The sequence below is a fragment of the Stomoxys calcitrans genome, chromosome 1, assembly GCF_963082655.1.
Source record: "Stomoxys calcitrans chromosome 1, idStoCalc2.1, whole genome shotgun sequence".
Taxonomy (NCBI): domain Eukaryota; kingdom Metazoa; phylum Arthropoda; class Insecta; order Diptera; family Muscidae; genus Stomoxys; species Stomoxys calcitrans.
This window is the reverse complement of record NC_081552.1, coordinates 203,941,400-203,969,233: the sequence shown is the minus strand read 5'-3', so window position 1 is coordinate 203,969,233 and position 27,834 is coordinate 203,941,400. Positions and strand designations below refer to the sequence as shown.

Below are 27,834 nucleotides of genomic sequence, written 5' to 3'. Positions count from 1 at the left end.
AGTTAGCGTGCTTTCGACAGATAGACGGACGGACAGACGGACGGACATGGCTAGATCGACATAAAATGTCACGACGATCAAGAATATATATACTTTATGGGGTCTCAGACGAATATTTCGAGTAGTTACAAACAGAATGACGAAATTAGTATACCCCCCGTCTTATGGTGGAGGGTATAAAAATGTTTGTACAGTCACATAGATATTCAATGAGCCAATAAAATTAAAATATTACTACACAAAAACTTTGCGAGTTTGGTCGGGGAATATTTATCTCTTTCATTTAAATACATTCTTTAGACTCAAAAGTAAATAAATGTCCAGTCCATTATGGTACATTTTGCAAAATATTAAAGCAACGTTTAAAATTTCCCTGTTTAAACTATAGTTTAACCACATCTATGCTTTCTCCGCGTATTTTATATTCACGAAACATCAGTGGTTAGTTTATAAGACGGAACCAACAAAATTGAAGCATTTATTCGTAAGATACCGGCCGAAATGTTGGAAAGACTATTCCAAAATTGGACTAAGCGGATGGACCATTTGAGGCGCAGTCACGGTCACCAATTGCGTTTCATGAATTTTATGTGTATAGCTCTTAAAAAATCACCCGTTACTTTACACATTCTAGGGGAACTGGAATCTGTTTGTATGCCTCTAGCGACATGTAATCGAAGCCTTCAGAATCAGGCCAGAAGGTCAACGAATGATAGATGATCACATTCCACAAATATGGGACCTGGTATAGACTTGAATAGGTCTACCGCTTTGTTGTCACTGATTAGAACGGACGTCTCAGTCATTGTGTCCGTCATGACAGGTCACTGTCTAATCGGAAAACATGCTGACAGACTGAAGGTCCAACAACTGTTGTAAGTATGGTTCAAATCGGTCCATATTTTGATATAGCTGCTATATAAACCGATCTGGGATCTTGACTTCTTGAGCCTCTAGAGGGCGCAATTCTCATCCGATTTGGAAGAAATTTTGTACAACGGCTTCTCTCGTGACTTTCAACATACGTGTCCAATATGTTCTGAATCCATCTATAGCTTGATACAGCTCCCATACATACCGATATCCCAATTTTGCTTATTGAGCCCCTACAAGGCGCAATTCTTATCAGAATTCCAAAATTATGTGACCTGGTATTGACTTGAATAGGTCTACTGCTTTGTTGTCACTGATCAGAATAGACATCTCAGTCATTGTGTCCGTCATGACAGGTCACTGTCTAATCGGAAAACATGCTGACAGACTGAAGGTTGCCAGTAACGGCTTTTGCCGAAGCTGTAAGGACGTCCAGGAAGAAGAGACTACACTGATAGTTAAATGACGGTACTTTGCCAATACCGCCTGGTATTATTTTGTTCGCGTCATTGGTAAAGATTTTTAATACCATTTGGTATCAATTCAATACCAGACAAAGGAGGCTATTAAGAATTGATGGTGTCACATTTGTATACTTGTCATCGCGACAGAAGTGTTGTTAAGCTTTGTACTTAAAATTTGTTGTTAAACACATAAATAAAATTTATTTTGAGTACCTGGTATGGCTGGTCAATAAATTTATTATTTACAGTATTATTTTTTTTTTTATTCTGTAGGGGGAGAGAGTTGAGCTACTTTTACCAAGGGAATGAATATCAGAGTAAATGAAGGATTTTTACCGATTACTGTAAAGAAATTGCCAGACAACATATCGGATTTGATCACATGCACGCCAATTGTAAACGTTTCTTAGGTGGCTAGTCGAATCATTAGTACAATAGTGTTACTCGCTATCATCCCGTCTGTCGAAATCAAATTAGATTCAAATTATTTTTAAAGTTTTTTTGGTTTTTTAGGGGGTGGAATAATCAATAACAGTTTGGTACTAAAACCAATAACTGTCTGGTGCTAAAACCAATAACAGATTGGTACTAAAAGAAATAACAGTTTGGTACTACAACCAATACCAGTTCTGTAATAAAGTTAGCACCAAACGGTACTAATCATTCTATGTTTCGTCCATGCCATTCGGTATCGTTTTTGTACCATACGATGTTGCTTAACTATCAATACCGTATAGTACAGAAATGAGCAATCAGAAGAAGTTTTACTTTAGGTTCTCATTTCTTTGAGAACTTCTCTGATTATTATTTTCAAAGTTTTTTTTTTATTTTTTTTTATGATTATTTTGAAATTTTTTTTTTGGTTTATTAGGGGGTGGAATAATCAATAACAGTTTGGTACTAAAACCAATAACGGTCTGGTGCTAAACCCAATAACAGATTGGTACTAAAAGAAATAACAGTTTGGTACTACAACCAATACCAGTTCTGTAATAAAGTTAGCACCAAACGGTACTTATTATTTTAAGTTTCGTCCATGCCATTCGGTCTCGTTTTTGTATCATACGGTGTTGCTTAACTATCAATATCGTATAGTACTGAAATGAGCAATCAGAAGGAGTTCTACTTTAGGTTCTCATTTCATTGAGAACTTCTATGATTTAGCGGATGTAAACATGGAGACTATCGCAGCGCAGAGGTTAGCATGGACGCCTATGGCGCTGAACGAACGGGTGTCGCCGTTCGAAAGGAAGGTCCTTTATCATTGAGCTTAAAATTTTAATCGGACAGCACTTAGTGATATATGAAAAGTTTGCCCCAGTTCCTTACTGGAGTGTTCATGGGCAAATTTACATTTACATTGAACATTCGCAAGTTGTTGGGCTTTTTAAAGCGATCTGGATGGTTTAAAGGTAGAAATTAGAAGGTATCTTTCTCCTCTTCCTGTAGTATCACATTCGCCGAAAACGTTAAAGCGAGTCTGATGGCAGACTGCCAATTTGACCTAATCTAACCTAGATAAACGTATATCTTCTTGCTTATGTACGTGGTATACCCTCCACCGTAGGATGGGACCTTGCCTTGATCATCATGACATTTTAAGTCGATCTAGCCATGTCCGCCCGTCTGTTCCTCCGTTCGTCTGTCAAAAGCACGCTAAATTTCGAAGGAGTAAAGCCATGCGCTTGAAATGTTGTACAAATACTTCTTGTCAGTGTAGGTCGGTTGGGATTGTAAATGGGCCATATCGGTCCATGTTTTGATATAGCTGTCATATAGACCGATCATGAGGTCTTGACTTCCTGAGCCTCTAGAAGGCGCAATTCTCGTCCGATTTGACTGAAATTTTGCACGTAGTGTTTTGGTATCACTTCCAACAACTGCTCTAAGTATGGTCCAAATCGGTCCATATTTTGATATAGCTGCCATATAAACCGATCTAGGATCTTGACTTCTTGAGCCTCTAGAGGGCGCAATTCTCATCCAACTAGAAAGAAATTTTCTACATTGGCTTCTCTCATGACCTTCAACATACGTGTCCAATATGGTCCGAATCCATTTATAGCTTGATGCAGCTCCCATATAAACCGATCTCTCAACTTTGCTTCTTGAGCCCCTACAAGGCGCAATTCTTATTAGAATGTACTAAAATATTACACAATGACATCTACAATGTTCAGCATTCATTTATGGCCCGAATCGGACTATAACTTGAAATAGCTCCCATAGCATAACAGTTCTTATTCAATGTTCTTTGTTTGCCTAAAAAGAGATACCGCGCATAGAACTCGACAAATGCGATCCATGTTGGAGGGTATATAAGATTCGGCCCGGCCGAACTTAGCACGCTCTTACTTGTCTTATTAGATGTCTGTGCCGCTTGCCATGCTTTTTGATGAGTGGCTTAAAAACAATATAGATAAAACTGCTTTGGAAAACGTCATTTTAAGCATGATTGGGAGAGATGTGGACTACCCGAAATTAAAAAAAAAATAGTCATAATTTATGTTTAAGCATTAAGAATAGATGGATACGTTCAAATCGAATGAAAACCTGCTTTCTTGAACAATATTCGGAATGGTTATCCGAAAATTAGGATTTTTCAGCCTGCCTTCTTGAAGTTAGACCATCTAATAGTAACTGTAGCAAATTTAGGGCAAAACTGAACTTTGCAGAATCTTCGCGTACCGCGTATTTGTTAATGGCTGCAGAAATGGAACTGAAAGCATCAGGGGAAAGAATATCTGCGAAAATTCTTCAAGATTTAGGTACAACTTCTCCGTCAAAAGGCACTGCACTTAAATAATCATGGTTGTTAATTGGCAACCCGAAAAGTTTGCAGCTACACCATGCTCTTTCGCTGATAATAGATACAAGTTTTTCGACCCATCCATATAAAATACTCGGATAGCATACTGCATAAATAAATCGGAAAATGTATCCCTCTTAGACTTGCATAAAGAAATCAAAGGTTCAATGTTGCTCTGAAAACATATCGATAACGAAATCGGGTGCAGAAATTGAATTACAATCATTATTTGATCATAGCTTAAGATGACTGTGTATTGCGCAAGAGAAAGTGTTTCCAATCCAGGAATAAAATATGTTAACGCAATTATTAAATGGGGATGCGATGGCGCTAAACAGAGTAGCTACAAATAAAAATTTTTCTGAAGAAAATCTGTCTGACTGCAGCATGTTTCTCATTTCAATAGTGCTCCTCCAATTGCATGCTACTCCAAACGGACGAAAAGTTATATTGGGTTGCCTAAAAAGTAATTGCGGATTTTTCATATAGTCGGCGTTGACAAATTTTTTCAACGGCTTGTGACTCTGTAATTGCATTCTTTCTTCTGTCAGTTATCAGCTGTTACTTTTAGCTTGCTTTAGAAAAAAGTGCGCGAAATTTTGTTTACATTTGTTTGCTTGGCGTCAATTTTAATATGGAGCCCACAAAGGAGCATTTTCGTCATATTTTACTTTATTATTTCCGTAAAGGAAAAAACGCGGAGCAGGTTGCTAAAAACTTACGAGATGTGTATGGTTTCAAAATTGGTTTCGCAAATTCCTTTCTGGAGATTTTTCACTTAAAGATGAGCCACGTTCAGGTCGGCCAAATGAAGTTGATGATGACCAAATCAAAGCATTAATCGAATTAGATCATCATGTAACTGAGCGTGAGATAGGAGAGAAGTTAAATATACCATAATCAACCGTTCATTATCACATAAAAAGTCTTGGACTGGTGAAAAAGCTTGATATTTGGGTACCACATGTATTGAAAGAAATTCATTTAACAAACCGAATCAACGCTTGTGATATGCACCTTAAACGAATCATAACTGGAGATGAAAAATGGATTGTTTACAAAGATAATAAAGAGATTGTTGAGAATAGAAAGAAACACATTCAAAATAGATTTAAAAATGAAGCAAGCAAAAATGTGGCAGCACCAATATTCGAAATACTGCGAGAAGATTTTTCGGAGATCCTAAAACTACTGCAAGCATAACTGGCTTACATGAAAACCTTTTAATAAAAATGTTTCATACTATTCTTTCTTGCATCGGATATGGGTTCAAAATAAATCAAGTTACTTTTGATAACCATGCACGAGAGAGAGAACTTTTTTTGTCCGAATATCCCTGGTACATGATGCCAGTGAGTTTAAACAAAATCCTTTTTCTTGAAAAGGAAATAATTACATCGTGTATTCTTCCTATTCAGGAAGCTTTCAGAGAAAGCTCAAGAGTCAAGAACCAAGGATGCAAGAAATTATCGTGAACTCTATACTAGGAAAACGTCAAGAATAGAAACTAGCACTGTCTTTTAAACACAGATTGCTTATATCTTCAGATCTTTATAAATGCAGTTTGCGGATATCAACTTTAACGAAGAAGCGAGCAATTGATTCCGAAGTCATTGCTTTATTGTCCGAACCAGGAACAGAATATCTTGACTCTGAATTATTTTTATGTCATAAAACCATTTATATTAATCTGTACATATATAATTTCTCTTCAAGTGTTAAAAGTATTCTCATATTGAATAACATACAAAAAGAATTGTTATAAACTTATGGCAAACCTGTTTTTAATTTTGTTAAAAAATTAGTGCACTAATCAGTGCGTTATGATAAAGGTATATTTGTTAAGAAACTGTTGTCATTTGAGATTTGAACATATACAGGGTTGCGAAAAACCTAAGCAATTTTCGTTCTCCTTTTTTTAACATCGAACAAAAAGGGGCGGGAGGGAGAAACAACAACAAAAAGCTGCTTTCAACTGACTCTGTCTTCCACTGATTTACACCTAGACCACTTTCGGTAGCCCACCTCGTTGTTGCGCGTAGAACTTCCTGAAGTATATCTCTTATAGTGCTGGGAAACTTTCCTCATACCGAAATTGCCATGTTATCTCTTCCAGAGACTATAATTCATTGTTATTGGCCATACTTCAAAGTAGAGGAGACAGTACTTCTTGAGGTGTTCCTTTGCTGACCCATCTTTTCAAATTTACAGATTCCAAGCCCGCCCTAATGCATCTTTTAGTAGTTTAGTTTTATTGATAAACTTTTTACTGTAGTGTTAATGATTTCAGCTCCTTCAGGGGATGCTTCAATCATTAATCAGTAATGGCGTCATAACGATCCAGGCTATATATACTTCCTGGATTCGTCGATCATTATTTCAAGATATTAAAGATGCAATGACAAAATTAGAATGACCCCATTTTATGTAAAGATATAAAAAGTCACCTCAATAGGGCTAACCCAGCAGGATTTTTCTAAAAGAAACCAAAATGAGATTTTTCTTGTTATTTGGCCCCATTATCTTTGTGTTCTGATATTTTTTGATTTTATATTTTAATATTTAAATTATAATTATTTTTTTTTGGCATTTATGTAGTATCTACTTTTTACATTTCTTTTAGCCCAAATCGCTGACGTTGAAAACACATCAAAAATCATGTCAACTTGCCAGACTAGAAATACCAACATTTAACTAAATTTGTGGTAAGTACTTTGCTTAGTTTTGCCTACTCTCACAATGTTTAGTGTGTGTGGTTTTTGAAACGATTATACAATAATAATAATAGTTCACCCATTATCACCCACCCGTACCCTATTGATCGATTGCACACGCGCACCCATTTACATGCAAATAGAGTCACACGCTCTACCGCACTCCGCACACCTGCCAACTACATACAGTCGCGAAAAATCACATACGCCCGTTGGTCGCTAGTTTGCTTGCACACCTTAACAAAGATTTTGAAAATGTTAATTATGTCTAAAACAAATCACATTTGATTGACTTATCCGACAGATCTAAACGATTACATTTCACAGCAATAAAAACGTTTGCTTCGCATTGCGTTCGTTTACCGGTAATGTGTTGGTAGTTACCGCCACTACAAACATATACATTGTGTGGTAGTCTCTAGGTACCCTACATCATATAAGGCTTAATAGCGGTATTTGGTGTTCAAAAAAACGTTTGCAAATTTGCCCATGAACATTCCATTAAGGAGGAAGAGCAAACTTCTCTCATATCAACGAGTGCTGTCCGATTCATGTTTAAGTTCAATGAAAGGGGTCCTCCTTTTTGTAGCCGAGTGCACACGGCGTGCCGCAAAGCGACACCTCTTTGTGGAGAAGGTTTGACATAGCATAGTACCTCATTAACATCGCCAGCATAAGGAGCGGATAACCACCGGTGAAATTTTTTTCTGATCTTCTCGCTCGGATTCGAACCCAGAGGTTTAGCGTCATAGGCGGAGATGCTAACTTTTAAGATGCAAAAATATTGGGTTGCCCAAAAAGTAATTGCGGATTTTTTAAAAGAAAGTAAATGCATTTTTAATTAAACTTAGAATGAACTTTAATCAAATATACTTTTTTTAACACTTTTTTTCTTAAGCAAGCTAAAGTAACAGCTGATAACTGACAGAAGAAAGAATGCAATTACAGAGTCACAAGCTGTGAAAAAATTTTTCAACGTCAACTATATGAAAAATCCGCAATTACTTTTTGGGCAACCCAATATTAGTGCTTTTGGGAGAAGATCTGAAATTAGAGTCAAGAGCCAGTACTAATAAAAGCTGTTAGATAGACATCAATAAATTTACTTAAGGAGTACACAAAAAAAAAAGTACGATTTTTTCATAATTCCATAATCATAATTTATTAACACCTCGAAATATTCGTCTAAGGCCCCATAAAGTCTTCCTCGTCTCGATGTTCTGAGTCGATCTAGTCATGTCTGTCCGTCCGTCCATTTGTAAATCACGAAAGCGGTCGAATGTGTGAAGCTTGTCGCTTGAAATTTTGCACAGATACTTCGTAATGATATAGGTCGATGAGGATTGCAAATGGGCAATATCGGTTCAGATTGAGATATAGCTCCCATATAAACCGATCTCCCTATTTGACTTCTTGAGCTCCTGGAAGCCGCAATTTGTGTCCGATTTAGCTGAAATTTTGCTCATCGTATTCTGTTATGACTTCCAACATCTGTGCTAAATACGGTCCAAATCAGTCTGCAAACTGATATAGCTCCCATATAAACCGATCTCCCGATTAGACTACTTGAGTACTTACAAGCCGTTAAAAGTTTCAATAACTGCCAAGTACGGTCCAAATTGGTCTATAAACGAATATAGCTCCCATATAAACCGATCTACCGATTTAACTACTTGAGCCCTTACAAGCCGCAATTTTTGTTCGATTTGGCTGAAATTTTGCATTTGTTGTTCCGTTATGACTTCCAACTACTGTGCCAAGTACGGTTCAAATAAGTCTCTAACCTGATATAGCTCCCATATAAACCTATCCCCCCGAATTGATTTCTTCCTTCCTTACAAGCCGCAAATTTTGTCCGATTTGGCTGGAATTCGGCGTGTGGTGTTCCGTTATGACTTCCAACTGCTGTGCCAAGTACGGTAAAAATCATTGTAAAGGGTGATTTTTTTGAGGTTAGGATTTTCATGCATTAGTATTTGACAGATCACGTGGGATTTCAGACATGGTGTCAAAGAGAAAGATGCTCAGTATGCTTTGACATTTCATCATGAATAGACTTACTAACGAGCAACGCTTGCAAATCATTTTCAGTGAATGGGCCCTAGAAAAGTTGGCAGAAAATCCGCTTTTTTATCGACAAATTTTGTTCAGCGATGAGGCTCATTTCTGGTTGAATGGCTACGTAAATAAGCAAAATTGCCGCATTTGGAGTGAAGAGCAACCAGAAGCCGTTCAAGAACTGCCCATGCATCCCGAAAAATGCACTGTTTGGTGTGGTTTGTACGCTGGTGGAATCATTGGACCGTATTTTTTCAAAGATGCTGTTGGACGCAACGTTACGGTGAATGAACACATTTCGAACCGAACACTGATTTTGGTAATAAAATTCAATGATTTGCAAGCGTTGCTCGTTAGTAAGTCTATTCATGATGAAATGTCAAAGCATACTGAGCATCTTTCTCTTTGACACCATGTCTGAAATCCCACGTGATCTGTCAAATACTAATGCATGAAAATCCTAACCTCAAAAAAATCACCCTTTATAACCTGGTATAGCTCTCATATAAACCACTCTTCCGATTTGACTTCCGATTTGTCGTTATGACTCTCAACAACTGTGCCAAGAACGGTCCAAATCGGCGTATAATCTGATATAGCTCCCATGTAAACCGGTCTCTCGAACATCCTTGTCCAATTCCTAGAACCAGAATTTTTAGCAGAATCCATGGTGGGGGGTTCCCACGATTCGGACGAACTTTGCATGTTTCTACTTGTTACATATTATTAGTGTGTCATATTCAGGAGCGTAGCAAGAAGGCTCACAAATGTGGGGCTCTATGTAGACGGTCCGTACGCTAGAAATGGCGCCTGAATCCGAGGATAATCCACTAGCTCTACATGAGCCTGATTAGACCAAAACTTACATAAGCCTGCCTCAGTAGTATGAAAAAAAAAAAAGTGCAACAAAAGGGTAATACAACAGGTTCAGAGAACATGTTGCCTTGGCATAGGCGGAGCGATGAGGACGACGCCCACTAGGGTACTGCAGACTATTCTAGATATCCGACCCATTGGCATACAGATTAAGATGTAAAGCAGCCATATCGGCTATGAGACTTAAGGCGATGGGAAAGTGGAATGGCAATAGGAGCAGGTCATACCATCGCCGTATAATCTAGGCAACGATAGGAAAACTGAATGGAATGTAGGAGGTTTCCGATTGGATACCTGAGGTGAACCTTGAGGTCCAGTGCGGGGAACTGCTGCCAGCGGCACAGTCTTGAATTGTCGGAACCCTAGTATTGCCATCTGTAAGAGCATGTTGCACGGATGGATTAAAGATAGAGGACAGAGTGAGCCTGGGAATCTACATTGAAAACCCTGGGACTGATATGCCTGACCATAATACGGTCCTACAGGCAGACAAAAATCCTATGGAGAGATCCGGATTGTGTGAAGACGAGGCTATTACTGAAAGGAAGTAAGCAGGAGGTCAGTAATTGAAAGATATATATGGGAGCTATATCTGAAACTGAACTGATTTCGTTCAATTTCAATAGCGTTTGTCCTGGGGCCAAAAAAAGTGACTTGTGCCAAATCTTATGATAATCGAACAACAAATGCGACCTGTACCTTGATCACAAAAATATCGAAAGCCGCAGATTAGGAGTTTATTTTAGGAACATGATTTCTTTGGTGAAACTTTTTCGAATTGGATGTAGTTTATATTTATACTATACGATTTTTTGAAAAAAAAAAAAATCGACCCATCCTAATGTCCATAGTGTCATGGGGTGTATTAATATCCGCAACCTATTTTCAACCTAACCTAATCTATCATAATGTGTTGAATTCAGATTTTATGGACAAGTTCTTATACTGAAGCGCAAGCCATTATATACTTTTTCCTTAAATAAGGAAAAAAAATTCTGAAATATATGTAAATTGTTCATATTTATCAAAAATGCCTTGTTAAATGCACGAATCAGTTCATATTTTACTATTTTGGAGTACACATATACCATGAACGCATTCATATTTTCATTCTCTTGCACTCGCAACAAACCGGTATTTATTGGTTTATGAACTGAGTTCATAAAATACAGGAATTCGAACATTGACAACACTTTATGAACACTATTCATAAAGTACATGATTTTTTTTCTGTGTAGAGATCAAACTGTGCGTGTTGATGTGGGGCAACTAACTGCTGAAATGAAAATGTAAACGGTTGCAATGTGCAGTGAATAATGAGGATATTTTTGGTTATCGGCAGCGTAGCATATCCAAAATTCGGCTTTGATTTTCATTTGTTAAATAGTTGTTATTTTTGTTGCTTTTCTAATCTGAGAATATTTTGGGTTATTGACAGCGTAGCATATCTAAAAGTCGGCTTTGATTTTCATTTGTTAAATAGTTGTTGTTTTTGTTGCTTTTCTCATCTGTTGTTCTTGACAACATGGTGGTTTGGTGGTTATATTGGGTGACATTTGAATTAAATGCGATCACATGCAGCACAACCCAACACTACACACCACACCAAGTACCAAACCACACACACACATACACACACACTCACACTCACTCACAACCCAGTCAATCTCTACTAGAAGACTCTTAAAATGTAACTTTTAGCTAAATAGCAATTACATCAAAAAAAGACAAGTCCTATTACTACCACTCACTCGTTTGGCAAAAGACAATGAATGCATGGCAACCTTTAAGGAAATTTATTAAAGACAATGAACAATTCAGTGTTTGTTTGTTGTCTTTGTTGGCCCGTTGCTAATGTGGTTGTTGCCTTTGCCATTGTTTGGCGTCGAACAACAATCACTGCCAGCTCAAAATGTACAAATGTTTGTATGTAAATATGTGTATACGATATATATTTACGACAAACGTTTTTGTGGGCTTGTTAGCAATTGTGTAAGAAATATTTTTCAAACTCATAAAATTTAAAATTAACGCCCACAAAAAAAAAACAAGCACTGTAGAATAATAAAAGTGGAAATAACGATACGAGTAGTATAACTGCTGCTGCCGCTATAGTTTTGCATACTCACCATCCCTCCGTCACGTAGTCAATGTAAAAGTTAGTGCGAAAACACTCAAAGAAATGTGCCCACTTTATAGTTAAACTAGCTGAACGGAGCGGGCCCGCTCCGCTGCTCCTTTTTTTACTTTATATGGAACAAAATTTATCCTTTGAATATGCAATTTCGACAGTTAAAGAGCTTTTAGTGAAATACTATGCTACGAAGATAATAATATAAATGCCTTTATCTGAATCCTATATGATCTTTATTGGTCCATAAATACGCTCATTAACGTTTGGGTGTTTGTTATACTCTATAGTTAAAAATCTTTATTTCGGCCCGATATTGTCATGTTGTCCGGATTTGGGGTGTTTTCGGGGGTGAGGTGGTCCCCTAGACACTTGGCCCTGAAAAAATATCAGCCTCGTGCTAAAATATCATTTATTTAAACCCCATATTGGTTTAAGAGGAGTTTCACTCCTTTGGCGGTGTTTTGGAAAAGGGGCGGTGTCCCAAATACATGATCCCACATTTGGATATCAGATTGGTTTTCTACTCCCAAATACCTTTAGTTGAGCCCCATATTGCGATGGTTAGTAAATAATTCCTATTTGTGGGGTGTTTTTTGGGGAAGGGGTGGACCCCCAGAAAATTGGTCCCGAAAGTGAGTATCAATCTCGTACTCTTCTCCCGAATACATTTCGTTTGAGCCCCACAATATGCTCGATTTAGAGGTGTTTTGGGGAGCGGGGTGGTCCCCCAAGCACTTTGCCCTGAAAATATATTAGCATCGTTCTCTACTCTCAAATATCATTTATTTGAACCCCATATTGGCATTGGCCTCAAAATTGGATATTCGTTTTCTAATCTCAAATACCTTTCATTTAACCCCTTATAGCAAAAGTCAGTGAATATGTTCGAGATCCATTCCCTTTAATTCCCAAATTGTCATAGTGAGCAAATACGTCCCATTTGGGGGGTTGTTAGTTGGTCCCGAATTTTGATATCAAATACGTGTTCTACTCCCAAATACCTTTCATTTGGGCCCCATATTCCCATACACGCAAACATGACCGGTTTGGGTGGTGTTTTGGGGGATGGGGCGGCCGTTTAGTGACTTAGCCCTGAAAATATATATCAGATTCAACCCCATATTGAAATTATCAGCAAATACGTCCTATATGGGTGGTGATATGGGGGTGGGGTGGCCCCATAGACACTTTTTACCGAATAATGATATGAGATTCCTGCTTTACTCCCAAAGACCTTTCATTTGAGCCCCATATTGCTATGATCGTAAATTTGTCCTCTATTTGGTTTGGGGGGTATATTGGGAGGGGCTGCCCGCCCAAACACTTGGTCTCACATCTGGATATCCGATTCGTATTCTACACTCAAATACCTTTTATTTAAGCCCTTAATTGCCATGGTCAGTAATTAAGTATTTTGGGGATGGATATCAGATTAGTATTTTACTCGCAAAAACCTTTCATTTGAGTCCCATATTGTCGTGATTGTTGTATTCATATATTTGGTAGGTTTTGGGGTGGGGCGCCCCCCCCCCCCCCCCCTTGGTATCCCATCCGAAAATTGAACACCAAATTTTTTTTTTGTAGGTTTCTATTATTGAGCTTAAAAAAATTTCGCTTCAATTGTACCACTCATCTTTGAGATCTGGCGTTTCTGAAAATTAGGGTTAGGGGGAGGGTCCGCTCCCCCTTCTGATATCAAAAAAGGAGTACCCTTTTTTCATTACGGGATCATTATGATGCACCATCAGTGAAAATTTCAAGAAAATCGGTTTAGTCGTTTCTGAGTCTATAAGGAACACACAAACAAACACATAATCATTTCTATATATAAAAAGACGACTGAACCGGGCCCGCTCCGCTGCGCCTAATTTTACACTATATATGGAACAACATTTCCCTTTGATTATTTATTTTCGACAATTTAAGAGCTTTTAGTTAAATACCATGCTCGCATACGCATGTCGCTTGACTAACTATATGTTATTATTTCTCCTTAATGTGACTGGGAGTGTTACACTTCAAATTTAGTTTCCTGACCAAGATCACTTCTAAGTCTTTGACCTTGTCAAGTATCAAAATCGTTCTATTGGGGAAACGTGGTGCGTTAAATTGACGCACCTGTGTCTTCCTCGTGAACAAGAAGATTTCTGTCTTTTCTGGGTTAACATGGAGTTGAGACCCCTAGGTCTACACCAATCGTATGCCATCTGCAAGACTCTGCTGACCCTTCTGCATAGCTGGTTTGGATCCTTTTCTATTAGAAGTATTATAACATCGTCTGCGTAGAACACGGGTTCCCATCCAACCTCAGTCAGCATCGATAATGGGTTATTAAAGGTGGTTGTTGTAGCAGTTTGTTTTGCTCTATCTTTCGTCTGCTTGATTCTGTTGAGTGTCAAGACCCAGGAACTCTGCGACTAAGATGGGGTGCGTCCTCCGGGATCTGGGTCTGAGTCAAGTGGGTCTGGGTGGGCAGTTAAACAGGTGACGTGTATCGTGCGGTCCCTGGCTACAATCGCGACATACATCTTGTACGTCGGCATCAATACTTGCTCTGTAGGAGTTGAGGCGGCTGCATCTCCCGGAACGTAATTGAGCCAGAACTACTCTGGTTTGCCGGGGGAGGTCATTTTCTTCAGGTGCAATGGGAGGCGGACGTTCTCCAAGGACTACATTCACCCGGTAGCCATTAACCGCATCTGCTACAAATGTCTTCATGAATGTTGTCTAGACCTGCTTGATGTGTCGCTTGATCTAGAGGTTCTCTCTTGTAGCGCCTTCTGGGCGTTGGATATCTATCCACAAGATGATGATTTGGATGGTCTCTGCGACAGCAGCCCAAAAGGTATTGCTTAGACAGCATGTAGTTACGTCTTCGCACTGGTAGGATCTTTGTCTCCTGATGGAGGTGGTCCATTCTGACACATCTGAATATTATTCCACTGCGTGTCACAAAGTTGGCGATACCACACTGGCGCTGCATAACTTACCACTTAGTGGCGGATATCTTCAGATTTCTTACAGCGAAATATGAAGCAAGTTCGTTGAGGTAGACGTTCAACCTATCGAAGATGTCATCAATGTGTGGGGACCTAAGGTCATGATCGTACAATCGTCCGCATATGATACGATCTCTATGCCGTCTGGAGGGGGTGGAATGGAGGATAGGTAGAGGTTAAACAGTGCCAGAGATATCACCCCACCTTGGGAAACTCCCTGTTTCACTCTACGGTGCTTCGACTTCATATCCCTAAATTCCACAAATGACTGGCGACCACAGTGATAATTTGCGACCCAGCGTTTCAGGCCTGGCTGGAGGGACGTGTTGGCGATGTCCTCAAATAGTTTGTCATGGCTGACCGTGTTGAATGCCTTCGATGGGTCCAGTGGTCACATGGCCTAGGCCGATTGAAGCCACGGCATATGTGTGCGGTGAAGGCATGCAAAGCTGTTGTTGTGCTATGCAGTCTCCGAAAACCATGTTGATGCTCGGCGAATGGAAACTCCCCTACGAGTCTCGGGAGGAGTAATACATCAAGCGTCTTTGCTATTGGTGAGAGAAGGGAGATCGATCTGTAAGACTCCCCCAAACTCGGGTCCTTTCTAGGCTTCAGTAGTGGGATCACTCTGCCCATTTTCCAGACATCCGGAACTATAAGAGTGTCAGGTTGGGAACAGAAGTAAGGCACTCAACTCCAGGTAAATCCAGATTCTTCAACATTAATGTAGAGATTCCGTCGGGGCCCAACGCCTTGGATGATTTGGAGCAACGGATGACATTCATAACTTCGCCCACGGTAAATTGTAATGGCTGTCCATCGGCTCGGAGACCACGGATACGGTGAATGGCTCTCTTCCTTGCCCTGTCGCTCTCGGGATGCACAATAAATTGACAGTTGAAAAACCTGCCGCATCTCTTCGGATCAGCGACGAGGTCCTATATCCCATCCACCAGGTTTCGAGAGTGACTTAGTAGTTGACCACAGCTTGCCTAAACCGGTGCTTAAGTTACATTGCTCCAAGTGCTCCAGCCACAATTACCGCTTATGTTCGTTCGGGGGGCTCATAGTCCGCAGAAGAGGACGCTGAAGGCGATGACGTAACTGGCTATATTCGCACAGCACCTTGCAACATATCCAGTATGACTATACTCCCGTAGTAAAGTGAGGCCAGAGCAAGATCGGAAATGTACCCACTCATTGCACCGATTACAGCTCACCGACACCGATCGATGATGTAGGCGCTTCTGGCAAACCGTACAGAACCAGGGTCCGGGGTTCTGTACAATCCCGGTAATAACCAAAAGCGTGCGGAGAAGGCACTCCGTGATGTGCATCTCCCATGACGAAAAAAAAGACGAACATGTACACTGAGGCGGCAGCCCTTGCCGAACCGGCTGCCACGCGATCATCTTTATAGTGGCCACCCATAGGAGTGGTGATATAATGCCCCACTGTGGCCTGTTCCACTTTTTCCCTTATCTTTGTGTCATGGGACCACAATTTATGTTCCTTAGCATATGGTTTATCCAGTTTCTAAATATAAGGAAGAACCTCTCCGAACCGTTCAATACCAAACGAGGCATTAGTCAAGGAGGCACCCTATCGTGTGATCTCTTTAATATCCTACAAGAGAAGATTATAAGAGAAGCAATTGCGAATAGGTGCGTCACACCACTCACAAGAGAACATTTGTTTATCGCCTATGCCGAAGACATCGATATTATGGGTCGGTCTACGAAAATGGGTCTGGCAGTAAATGAAGACACAAAGCTCTGTACACCCGAGCAGATAAAAAAGGGGGAAAGGTGGGAACTACAACTTTGAAATAGACAGCATCTTTTTCTACCACGGCATCACAGGTGATACCAGTTTTGAAATGAAATAACTCTATGCCAAGACACTGATACTGCCCGTGATGTTGCAATGCACCGAAGCATGGTTACTTGCGAAAGCAGATGAGCCTGTACTTGGAGTGTTTGAGAGAAAAATCCTTCGCAAACCTGGCCATCAGAGATTGGAGGAGAAGCGCAGTAAATCTAACCGCTTGGACATCTATTCTGCATTCGGCAAGAGGAATACATATTCAGTAGTGGCCACCTAAACGTAATACGTTTTACTTGTTATTTTTCCTCCAGTGTATTTCGAAGGGTATTGAGCGTTACTTAACTTTTTAATTTTATAACAATTGCATGCACTGCATGCAAACTATAATAATTGCTGTGGCGGTGTTGATGTTGGGTGCTGTTGTGGTTGGTTGCCTTTTTTTCCAGTGATTATTAAATGGATTTGTACCTTTGTTGGAGTACCTATTTCTATTTTTTTTTTTTTGTGTTGAATTCAAAGCAAAAGAGGTGTGATTTGTGATCTGTCAAACTCACACAATTTACCTACAGATCACTTCCAACGTCAATAACTTTTCATAGAACCGTCAACAGTAGTGCACCGCCCGTTGCCTGCCACCGTGCATCATTAAAGGTACTGTGTGCAGCCAACACGAAATCTCGAGCTGTATAAAATTTAAATTTGCAATAAACCAAAACAAAACTATTGGAATAAAAAAAATGTGAATAAGAATAAGCAGAAAAATTGCATGACAGTGGATGCCGAATCGTGTTTGTCAACAAACTATGCGTTGACAGTCAGTCTATCTAGGATTTGTCATAGCGCCGCTGAAGTTAAATGTTTTTTTGCAATTTTGTCTATGGAACACGATTTTCTAGGGGAATTTAATTTTCATTTTGATTTTTTCGTTACGAATTTCTTGTCATTTATTTGTTCATTTTTATTGCGTTTCATGTTGCCAGTAAGCAGTACGAAAAATTATTGTTGCTTAAAAAAAAATTAACTCAAATGCTTGCTTTGTTACGGAAGTCTTCGGTGTCCAAAAATTGTTCGTTTCTCGTTACCCTGCATGACAATGTCAAATAAATCAATTTTATGCCAACCATTTGAAAAGAGCTAAAAGCTTAAATGAAATTTGCAAAAAATATGATATTTCATGCATTGAAATGCATACACGAACTGAAGGCCACAGACAATTGCTATTTTAAAAAAATCACAATCCAAAGGCTTGTTGAAACTTAAAGTCAATTTACATGTGATGCTATTTATTCGTACACTACTGTTATTCTAAGCCAAATATTTACTTGATTGCAAATGCAAATTTTGCCCATGAACATTCCACTAAGGAACAGGGGCAAACTTCTCACATATCAATGAGTCCGATTCAAGTTAAAGCTCAATGATAGTACCTCACAATTGTTGCCAGTACTAGGAGGGGAAAACTACCGCTGAAAATTTTTTCTGATGGTCTCGCCAGGATTCGAACCCAAGCGTCCAGCGTCATAGGCGGACATGCTAACCTCTGCGCTACGGTGGTCTCCATATTTACTTGATTATGGTTAGGTTTAAGTCTGCCTTCAGACTTACTTACACGGTTTCGTCCATTGTGAATCCACAGGAACAGAAGAAGGAAGATACCTTCTAGTTCCTACCGTTGAACCATCCAGATCGCTTTTAAAAGCCCAATAACTTGCCAATCCGCTAAATCAGACAGGTTCTCAAAGAAATGAAAACCGAAAGTGGAACTCCTTCTGACTGCTAGTGCGGGACGCACAACACAGAAGATGTTCTATAGTCTCTCCCTCCTCGATGTCCTCTCAGCTTCTGCAAAAGTCGTTACCGGCAACTTTCAGTCTGTCAGCATGTTTTCCGATTAGACAGTGACCTGTCATGACGGACACAATGACTGAGACGTCTGTTCTAGCCAATGATAGGAAAGCGGTAGACCTCTTCAATTCTGGATTAGGCCACATAGTTTTGGAATGCTTCATCGTCCTTTGGGCCTGATCCTGAAAACTTAGTTTACATGTTGTTAGAGGCATACCTATAGATTCCAATTTCCCTGAAATGTTTAAGTTAACACTCGCAAGCTCGTCTCTTTTACAATTCCCTGAGATATCTCTGTGGTCCAGCACCCAGAACAGGTAAATTTTGAACTGTTCAGCTTTCTCGTTGAGAGATCTGCGACAGTCGGGGGCGGTTTTTGAATTCAAAAATACGTTCTCCAGGGATTTAATGGCTTCCTGGCTATCTGAGAAGATTATTATGTCAATCGTCGTTATGACATTATATCTTAGCCACTCCACCACTTTCTTAATTGCAAGGATCTCCGCTTGATACACACTGCAGTGGTCGGGTAATCTTTTCGATATGATCTGTTATAAATAGTTTTTCAGAGTACATCCCAAATGCCCACCGGGTCGTTTAGTTTGGAACCATCCATATAGAAGTCTATGTAACTTCTGTTACCAGGGATATCGTAGTTCCAGTTGGTTCTATCAGGAATAGTGGTACAGTAATTTTTATCAAAAAGCGGCTCAGGTAGTGTGTAAACAACACTGCCTGGAACATCGCATATTGTATCAAGAATAACACAGTGTCCGTAGCCGGCACATGACCAATGAGAAAGCTCTCTTAGTCTCACGGCATTGGTCGCTGCAATTTGGATAGCAACAATGTCCAGAAGCACAAGAAGTAGCATAAAATTGAGTGCATCAGATGGTGTCGTCCTCATTGCGGCTATGATGCACAAACAAGTCATGCTTTGGATCCGTTTGAGTATTGAGCAGTAGGTGGACTTTTGAAGCGCCGTCCACCAGACCACAACACCATATAGCATTATAGGTCTGACAACTGCAGAATATACCCAATGCATGACACGCGGTCTAAACCCTCAACTTTTGCCAATGGCTCTCTTGCAGGTGTATTGGGCAAGAGTTGCCTTTCTTGGACTTTCCAAAGTGTTGGATTTAAAGTTCAATTTTCTGACCAGCAAAACACCCAGGTATTTTGTGCTTTCTGTAAATGGAACATTCTCTCCTCCCAAGGAGACAGGTTCCACTGTAGGCAACTTGTACCTCCTGCGGAAGATCATCGTGAAGTATATCTCTGAGAGTGCTGGAAAACTTTCGCCTAACTCTTTATTCTGAGTCTTTCTCATCTCGCCCTTATCTTTTCGTAGCTCAGCCTTATAGATGTCCCAATCGTGTGGTGCTCTTGTGGCTTTTGCTCTGTTGAAGAGTTTTCTGCACCATAGAGGTCGCTGTTTGCCCCTAGGCTTGGCACTAGAACATGTTGGCACAAGCGATTCATTCAGGGCCTTCGTTATCCGCTTGACCATTATGTCTATATCCTCCGCAGTTGCCACTTACTTTTCTGGTCTAGAAGGGATAGACGAGCAGAATTTGTGCCGAAATTTATCTCAGTCCACCTGTCTTCTGTTTATCCGAGGGACCACTTCTGCAGTATTTTCTCCAAGGCTGAAACCAATATAACGATGATCCGAGAAGCTGTGGTCATCCAACACATCCCAGTCGCACATTCTTGGGCTTATACCTTCCGATACTAAGGTAATATCTAAAACCAACTGTCTGTTCCTGGTAATAAAGGTCGGTTTAGCCCCTTTATTAGAAATCGCCAGATTTCAACTTATGCTATATGTAGAAATGGGGCCTGAATCCAAGGATAGTCTACTGGCTCTACAGGAGCGTGATTAGGTCAATACTTACTTACTCCTCAGTAGTTTAGAGGGCTGCTATGGAGAAAAAGTGCAACATAAGAACCATACAAGAGATTCAAAGAACAAGTTTTCTTGGCATAGGCGGAGCGATGAGAACCACGCCTACTAGGGCACTGGATACTCTTCTAGATATCCGACCCATTGACACACAGATTAAGTGTGAGGCAGCAGTGGCTGCCTCACACTATGAGACTTAAGGTGATGGGAGAATGGATTGAGGATCGGAGCAGCTCGTACCATTGCGGTATAATCGAGGCGACAATAGGAAACCTGGAAGGAAGGGAAGAGGTTTCCGATCGGATACCTGAGATGAACCTTTAAGTCAAGTGCGAGGCACTGCTGCCGTCGGCATAGTCTTGGATTGACGGAACCCTGGTATTGCCAACTGGAAGATCATGTTACACGGATGGATCAAAGCTAGAAGCCAGAGTGGGCCTGGGGGTCTACATTGAGAACCCAAGGACTGAGATCTGTTTTAGACTACCTGACCATAATCAGTTCATGCAGGCGGAGATCCGAGCGATTACGGAACGCGTGAAGTGGTTGGTGCTAACGCGAGGACGTCGAGTGTGAACATGTTTAAGGACAGTAATATTGCCATAAGGGCAATAACAACCAGGACGGTAAGGTCACGAACAGTCTTGCGGTGTAAGAAGCAGATTAACGCCTTCTCTGAGGATGGCAAAATTCGCATCGTTTGGGTGCCGGGCCATAACGGAGTAAGGGGGAATGAAAGGGCAGATGATTTGGCGGTGAAGACCAGATGACTGCCTTCAATAAACTTGGTTAACCCGAAGCCTTTCCACACAGTCCAGGTTAAGAGCGTGGGCGACGAACTCATGTAACACTGTGGAATAGCGAAACGGTCGGTAGGACGGCGAAAATCCTATGGGGGGATCCAGATCGTGAGAAGACGAGGCTATTACTGAAAGGAAGTAAGAAGGAGGTCAGTATAGCTATTGGTATCATGACGGGTCACTTGTGTAGCGCATGTGGGGAAGATAATGAGACGTTGGAGCATTTCCATTGTCATTGCTCGGTTTCGCGTCTAACAGATACCGGCACTTGGATGGGGAAACTATCCCAGACATGAACCAATTTAGGAGAATGGCCCGGAAAACAATTACGAGTTTTTTTAAGTTGCACGGAATTCATAACTTTGACTGTCTTTTCGAGGTTACTTTTTTGTATAGAGGCACAACAAGCCGGATACTGGCTTAGGTGTACGTCCATAGTGGCATGGGGCGGATTAATATCTGCACCCTCTTTTCAACCTAGGTTAGGTTAGGTAACAGTAGCGGTCCTTTGCAGATTCACTAAGACAATTTTAAGTCCATTGTACATACCACAGTAGCGACAGACCAAGGCTTCTGGCGGGAATCGAACCCACCACCCCTGCTTTGGTAGTCCAAGCATGCTACAAACTCGGCTACCGTGGCGCCCAAGTTTCAACCTAACCTATAACATATACAATAAGCATTTAAACTCTTTCGTTGGCATTCGAACTTCACCATATCCAGTGATGTGCATTACCATCACTTCCTACAATGAGGCTCTACTTCCTTCAACCTGCAACATAAGGTTTGAAGGCGGCATCTCTGAATCATGTTCCATTTATAGGAAAGCCAGCCAGTAATGAGACTTATTTCTAGTCAGGCTACTACTGAAACTTCAGTGCTTAGCAACGGAAGAAGAAAAACTTTTAAACTACTCTTTGCTAGAATACGGGCTCTGTGTCTCCTAGTCCCCGTACCCTTGAGTAGTTAAAATTCTGGAATTCTTAGTCCACGAACCATTCCTCCACACACCCATGGTTCCTGGATAGGATCTTGATTATAGTTTAAGTAATTTTTAAAGAAATTAAATTAAAATAAAATATTTTCTTAGAAAAACAAGAAAAAAGGCGTTAAGTTCGGCCGGGCTGAACTTTGGATACCCACCTCCTCGGGTATATACGTAAACCACCTTTCCTCATAATCCGGTGACAAATGCATAATATATGCCCCCGTAGCAGCTTTATCGAAATATGGTCCGATTTGGACCAAATTCAACACGGATATTGAGTGGTCTATTAAGTACAAGTCATTGTTCAATTACAAAAGAACAAAATATTGGTCTTTTTGGTAGCCATATTTAAATATAGGCCGATCTGAACCATATACGATACGGATGTCGAGAAGCCTGACATAAGTCACTGAGTCAAATTTCAGCGAAATCGGATTATAAATGTGCCTTTTAGAGGGCCAAGACTTTAGACGGAGAGATCGGTTTATATGGCAGCTATATCAAAATCTGAGGAGGCCACCGTAGCGCACGGGTTTGAATGTCCGCCTATGATGCTGATCGCCTGGGTTGGAATCCTGGCGAGACCATCAGAAAAAATTTTCAGCGGTGTCTTTCTCCTCCTAATGCTGGCAACATTTACGAGGTAATATGCCATGTAAAACTTCTCTTCAAAGAGGTATCGCACTGCGGCACACCGTTCGGACTCGGCTATAAAAAGGAGGCCCCTTATCATTGAGCTTAAAATTGAATCGGACTGCACTCATTGTGAGAAGTTCGCCCCTGTTTGCAAGTGGAATGTTCATGGGCAAAATTTGCAATTTGCATATCAAAATCTGAACCGTCTGGGCCAAATTAAAGAGGGCTGACGAAGGGTCTAACACAACCCACTGTGCCAAATTTCGCCGAAATCGGGCTACAAATGTGCCTTTTATGAGCCCAAGACCTTGAATCGAGAGATCGGTCTATATGGCAGCTATATCGAAATCTGGATCGATCTGGGCCAAATTGCAGAAAATTGTCGACAAAGTTAACGCAACTCACTGTCCTAAATTTTTGGCGAAGTCGGACATTAAATGCGCCTTTTATGGGCCCAAATCCTTATATCGAGAGATCGATCTATATGGCAGCTATATACAAATCTGGACCGATTTGAGCCAAATTGAAGGAGCATGTTGAAGGGTCTAACACAACTCACTGTGCCAAATTTCGGCGAAATCGGACTATAAATGTGGCTTTAATGGCCCAAAGCCTTACATCGAGAGATCGGTCTATATGGCAGCTATATACAAATCTGGACCGATCTGAGCCAAATTGAAGAAGAATGTTGAAGGGCCTAACACAACTTACAGTCCCAAATTTCGGCGCAGTCGAACATTAAATGCACTTTTTATGGGCCCAATACCTTAAAACGGCAGATCGGTCTATATGGCAGCTATATCCATTTTTAGACTGATCTGTGCCACATTGTAGAAAGATATCGACTGGCCTAGCACAACTCACTGTCCAAAATTTCGGCGAAAGCGGACAAAAAATGCGCCTTTTATAAGCCCAAAGCCTTACGACGAGAGATCGGTCTATATGCCAGCTATATCCATTTCTAGACTGATCTGTGCTACATTGTAGAAAGATATCGACTGGCCTAGCACAACTCACTGTCCAAAATTTCGGCGACATCGGACTTTAAATGCGCCTTTTATGGGCCCAAAGCCTTAAATCGAGAGACAGGTCTATATGGCAGCTATATCTAAATCTGGACCGATCAGTGCCATATTGCAGAAAGATGCCGAGGGGCCTAACACAGTTCACTGTCTCAAATTTCGGCGAAATCGGACAATAAACGCGCCCTTTATGAGCCCAAGACCTTAAATCGAGAGATCGGTCTATATGGCAGCTATATTCAAATCATGACCGATCTGTGCCATATTGCAGAAAGATGCCGAGGGGCCTAACACAACTCACTGTGCCAAATTTTGGCGACCTCGGATAATAAATGCGCTTTATATGGGCCTAAAGCCTTAAATCGAGAGACAGGTCTATATGGCAGCTATATCCAAATCTGGACCGATCTGTATCATATTGCAGAAAGATGCCGAGGGGCCTAACACGACTCACTGTCCAAAATTTCAGCACAATCAGATAATAAATGTGGTTTTTAGGGGCCTAAGACCCTAAATCGGCGGATCGGTCTATATGGGGGCTATATCAAAATATAGTCCGATATAGGCCATCTTCGAAATTAACCTGCTTATGGACAAAAAAAGGAATCTATGCAAAGTTTCAGCTGAATATCATTATTTTTAAAGACTAGCGTGATTTCAACGGACAGACAGACGGACGGACATAGTTTCCATATATGAATTTAGTACAATGCATTCGCCTGCATGTACTACTCGTTTCTAGAGAGTATTTACAAACAGTTATGACCTGTTACTTCGCATCCACTTAATATCTTCCTAAATCAACATTCTAATCTCTAGCCTATAAAAGTTATCGAGGAAAATCTGGCATTTTGTCTGATTTAGCCAAAAAAAATCAACTTGTCTACAGTATGATCTCTGTTCAATTTAATTTTCAATAGGAAAAATAATCACTTATGCGATATGCATTTTAAGATATGATTTTCTTTGCTTCAGCACCTTACTTGGCATACCAGTTCTGGTGTGTCTTTTGCAAGTTGGGGTTTGTTTCGTTGGCCGACCCTCTGATCGCAAGTTATCAACATCAATTTTAACCACTTTTTAATATTCACCAATATTATGAATATTTAACTAAAATAAATTGCATATTAATAATATTTATTACACCAAGGCGATAAAAACCTACGCGTTTTTTATTCCATCCATGGCTGTGGCAGCCGTTTGTCTCATTTATTGGTGGTTTCTTTGGTTTTCCATCTTCATGGGAATTTTATATCGATTTGGGCTTGGGTTTGGTGGAGTTGCACCCGTGTTGTAAGCAAAAACTCTGTTACACTCACACACACACACACACACACACTTATGTTAACTACCTACGAAGGTGAGCTGGCATCGACATTACCGCTGAATGGATGGTAATGGGCGATTGCGCGAATTGCACATGCGCATGCGCAAATTGACAAGTTCGACACAAAAATATGCACATGTCAATATGCAACATATTGATCAATTTTTCTATCCAATGCCACCACAAATTCATGAATTGCCACAGTCTGCCTTCGTTGTTTAACACAAGACTTAATAGGTACGAATACCAAAATTGACAACAAAACTATGATGTATTGCACTTTAAAAAAACCAAAAACTGAAAACGGAAAACCAACTGAACAAAGACTAAGGAGCTTGGGAGCACCTTTTTTATTTCAGTTCTGCTCCACAGTGAGAACTGAATATGGAGTCACCGCTTTATTTTCTGGAAAATTTCGAAAGCAGATAATATGCTAATTGAAAACAAATAAAAGCGTGCTAACTTCGGCTGGGCCGAATCTTATATACCCTCCACCATGAATCGTATTAGTCGAGCTCTTGCCACGGTATCTCTTTTTAGGCAAACTAAAGATAAAAGAAAATAATGTTATTGGAACAATATCAAGTTATGGTTCATTTCGGACCATAATAGAACTGAATATTGGAGACCATAGTAGAAGCCATTGTGCAAAATTTCAGCCAAATCTAGTAAGAATTGCGCACTTTAGAGGCTGAAGAAGTAAAATATTGAGATCAGTTTGTAGGGGAGCTGTAATAGGCTATAAGCCGATTCATGCCACATTCGACAAGTATGTTAAAAATCATGAGAGAAGCCATTCAAAAAAATTTCACCCTAATCGGATAATACTTGTGCCCTTTAGAGGCTCAAGAAGTCAAGATCCCATATCGGTATATATGGCAGCTATATGTATCCAATTGAACCATATTTGGTACAGTTGTTGAAAGTCAAAATAAAACACCTCATACAAATTTTCAACCAAATCGGATGGGAATTGCGCCCTCTAGAGGCTCAAGAATTCAAGACCCTAGATCGGTTTATATGACAGCTATGGACCGATTTTAACCGTACCCGGCACATTTGTTGGAAACCATAACAAAACACTTCATGCAAAATTTCAGCCAAATCGGATAAGAATTGCGCCCTCTAGTGGCTCAAGAAGTCAAGATCCAAGATCGGTTTATATGATAGCTACATCAGGGTATGGACCGATTTAAACCGTACCCGGCACATTTGTTGGAAACCATAACAAAACACTTTATGCAAATTTTCAACCAAATCGGATGGAAATTGCGCCCTCTAGAGGCTCAAGAAGTCAAGACCCTAGATCGGTTTATATAACAGCTATATGAGATTATGGACCGATTTTAACCGTACCTGGCTCATTTGTTGGAAACCATAACAAAACACCTCATTCAGCCAAATCGGATAAGAATTGTGCCCTCTAGCGGCTCAAGAAGTTAAGATCCCAGATCGGTTCATATGGTAGCTATATCAGGTTATGGACCGATTTCAACCATACACTTGCAAGAACTGTGCTAAATATGGTTCAAATCGAATCATAACCTGATATAGCTGCCATATTAGCCGATCTTGGGTCTTGACTCCTTGAGCCACTAGAGGGCGTAATTCTTATCCGATTTGGAAGAAATTTTGTACAACGGCTTCTCGTTGTGTTTTGGTATCACTTCCAACAACTGTGCTAAGTATGGTCTAAATTGGTGCATAACCTGATATAGCTGCCATATAAAACGATCTGGGCTCTTGATTTCTTAAGCCTCTAGAGGGCGCATTTTTCTCATCCGATTTGGAAGAAATTTTGTACATCGACTTCTATCGTGACATTCAACATACGTGCCTTAAATGGTCTGAATCGATCAATAGCTTGATACAGCTCCCATATAAACCTATCTCCCGATTTTGTTTCTTGAGCCCTTACAAGGCGCAATTCTTATCCGTATGAACTGAAATATTACACGATGACTTCTACAATGTTCCTACAGTGTCCTACAATGTTCCTTCAGTGTCCTGTGGAGGAAGACTAAGTCGGAACAGCAAGGAAGGAAGCGCGCACGGCCCTTGAGTCTTGATATTGTTGACACCGCTACTTTTGTTAATAGGATTAGGGAGAAGGGTCCAGATGTGACAATATGTTCGGAAAGTCTGATCGATGAGGTTTAGCATTGAAGGTTCTCCATGGATCACTCCTTCTCTGACCATCGCAACATTAGGTTTACAATAGCACGACCAGCGCCGAATCCGTTAAGTTGAAAATCAAATGGCCAAAATTCGGAAGACTACTCAGAAGAAGACTTGGGCAAGATAATTTAGATTGTCCAAGCGTAGAAGACATTGACGACAATGGCAACAGGATTACGACTGCAGTGGATTCTTTTGAAGATACTTGTCCTCTTCTGGAAAGGAAATCAGCCCAAGAATAGCCGTGAATGACCGGGGATATTCACAACATTGGGAAAGAGGTCCGCAGACTTTTTAACAGAGTATATCGTAAAAAATCGGAAGTATATTGGGATGTGAATTACACACGGCTCAAGGAATACAATAAGATTACCA

The 27,834-nt window shown here is 40.4% G+C and overlaps 1 protein-coding gene across 2 annotated transcripts in view; it reads left to right on the top strand.

Annotated features, from left to right (window-relative positions):
- The window catches only part of LOC131995343 (uncharacterized), a 466,869-nt gene that overhangs the window by 314,230 nt on the left and 124,805 nt on the right, over nucleotides 1–27,834 (top strand). For both annotated transcript variants that reach the window (XR_009397394.1, XM_059363984.1), the window contains exon 5: nucleotides 6,770–6,851. Coding sequence is in view for 1 of the 2 variants with exons in the window: in XM_059363984.1 (XP_059219967.1) it covers nucleotides 6,770–6,844 (75 nt within the window). In the remaining variant the exon portion in view is untranslated. The remainder of the gene's footprint in view (nucleotides 1–6,769; nucleotides 6,852–27,834) is intronic.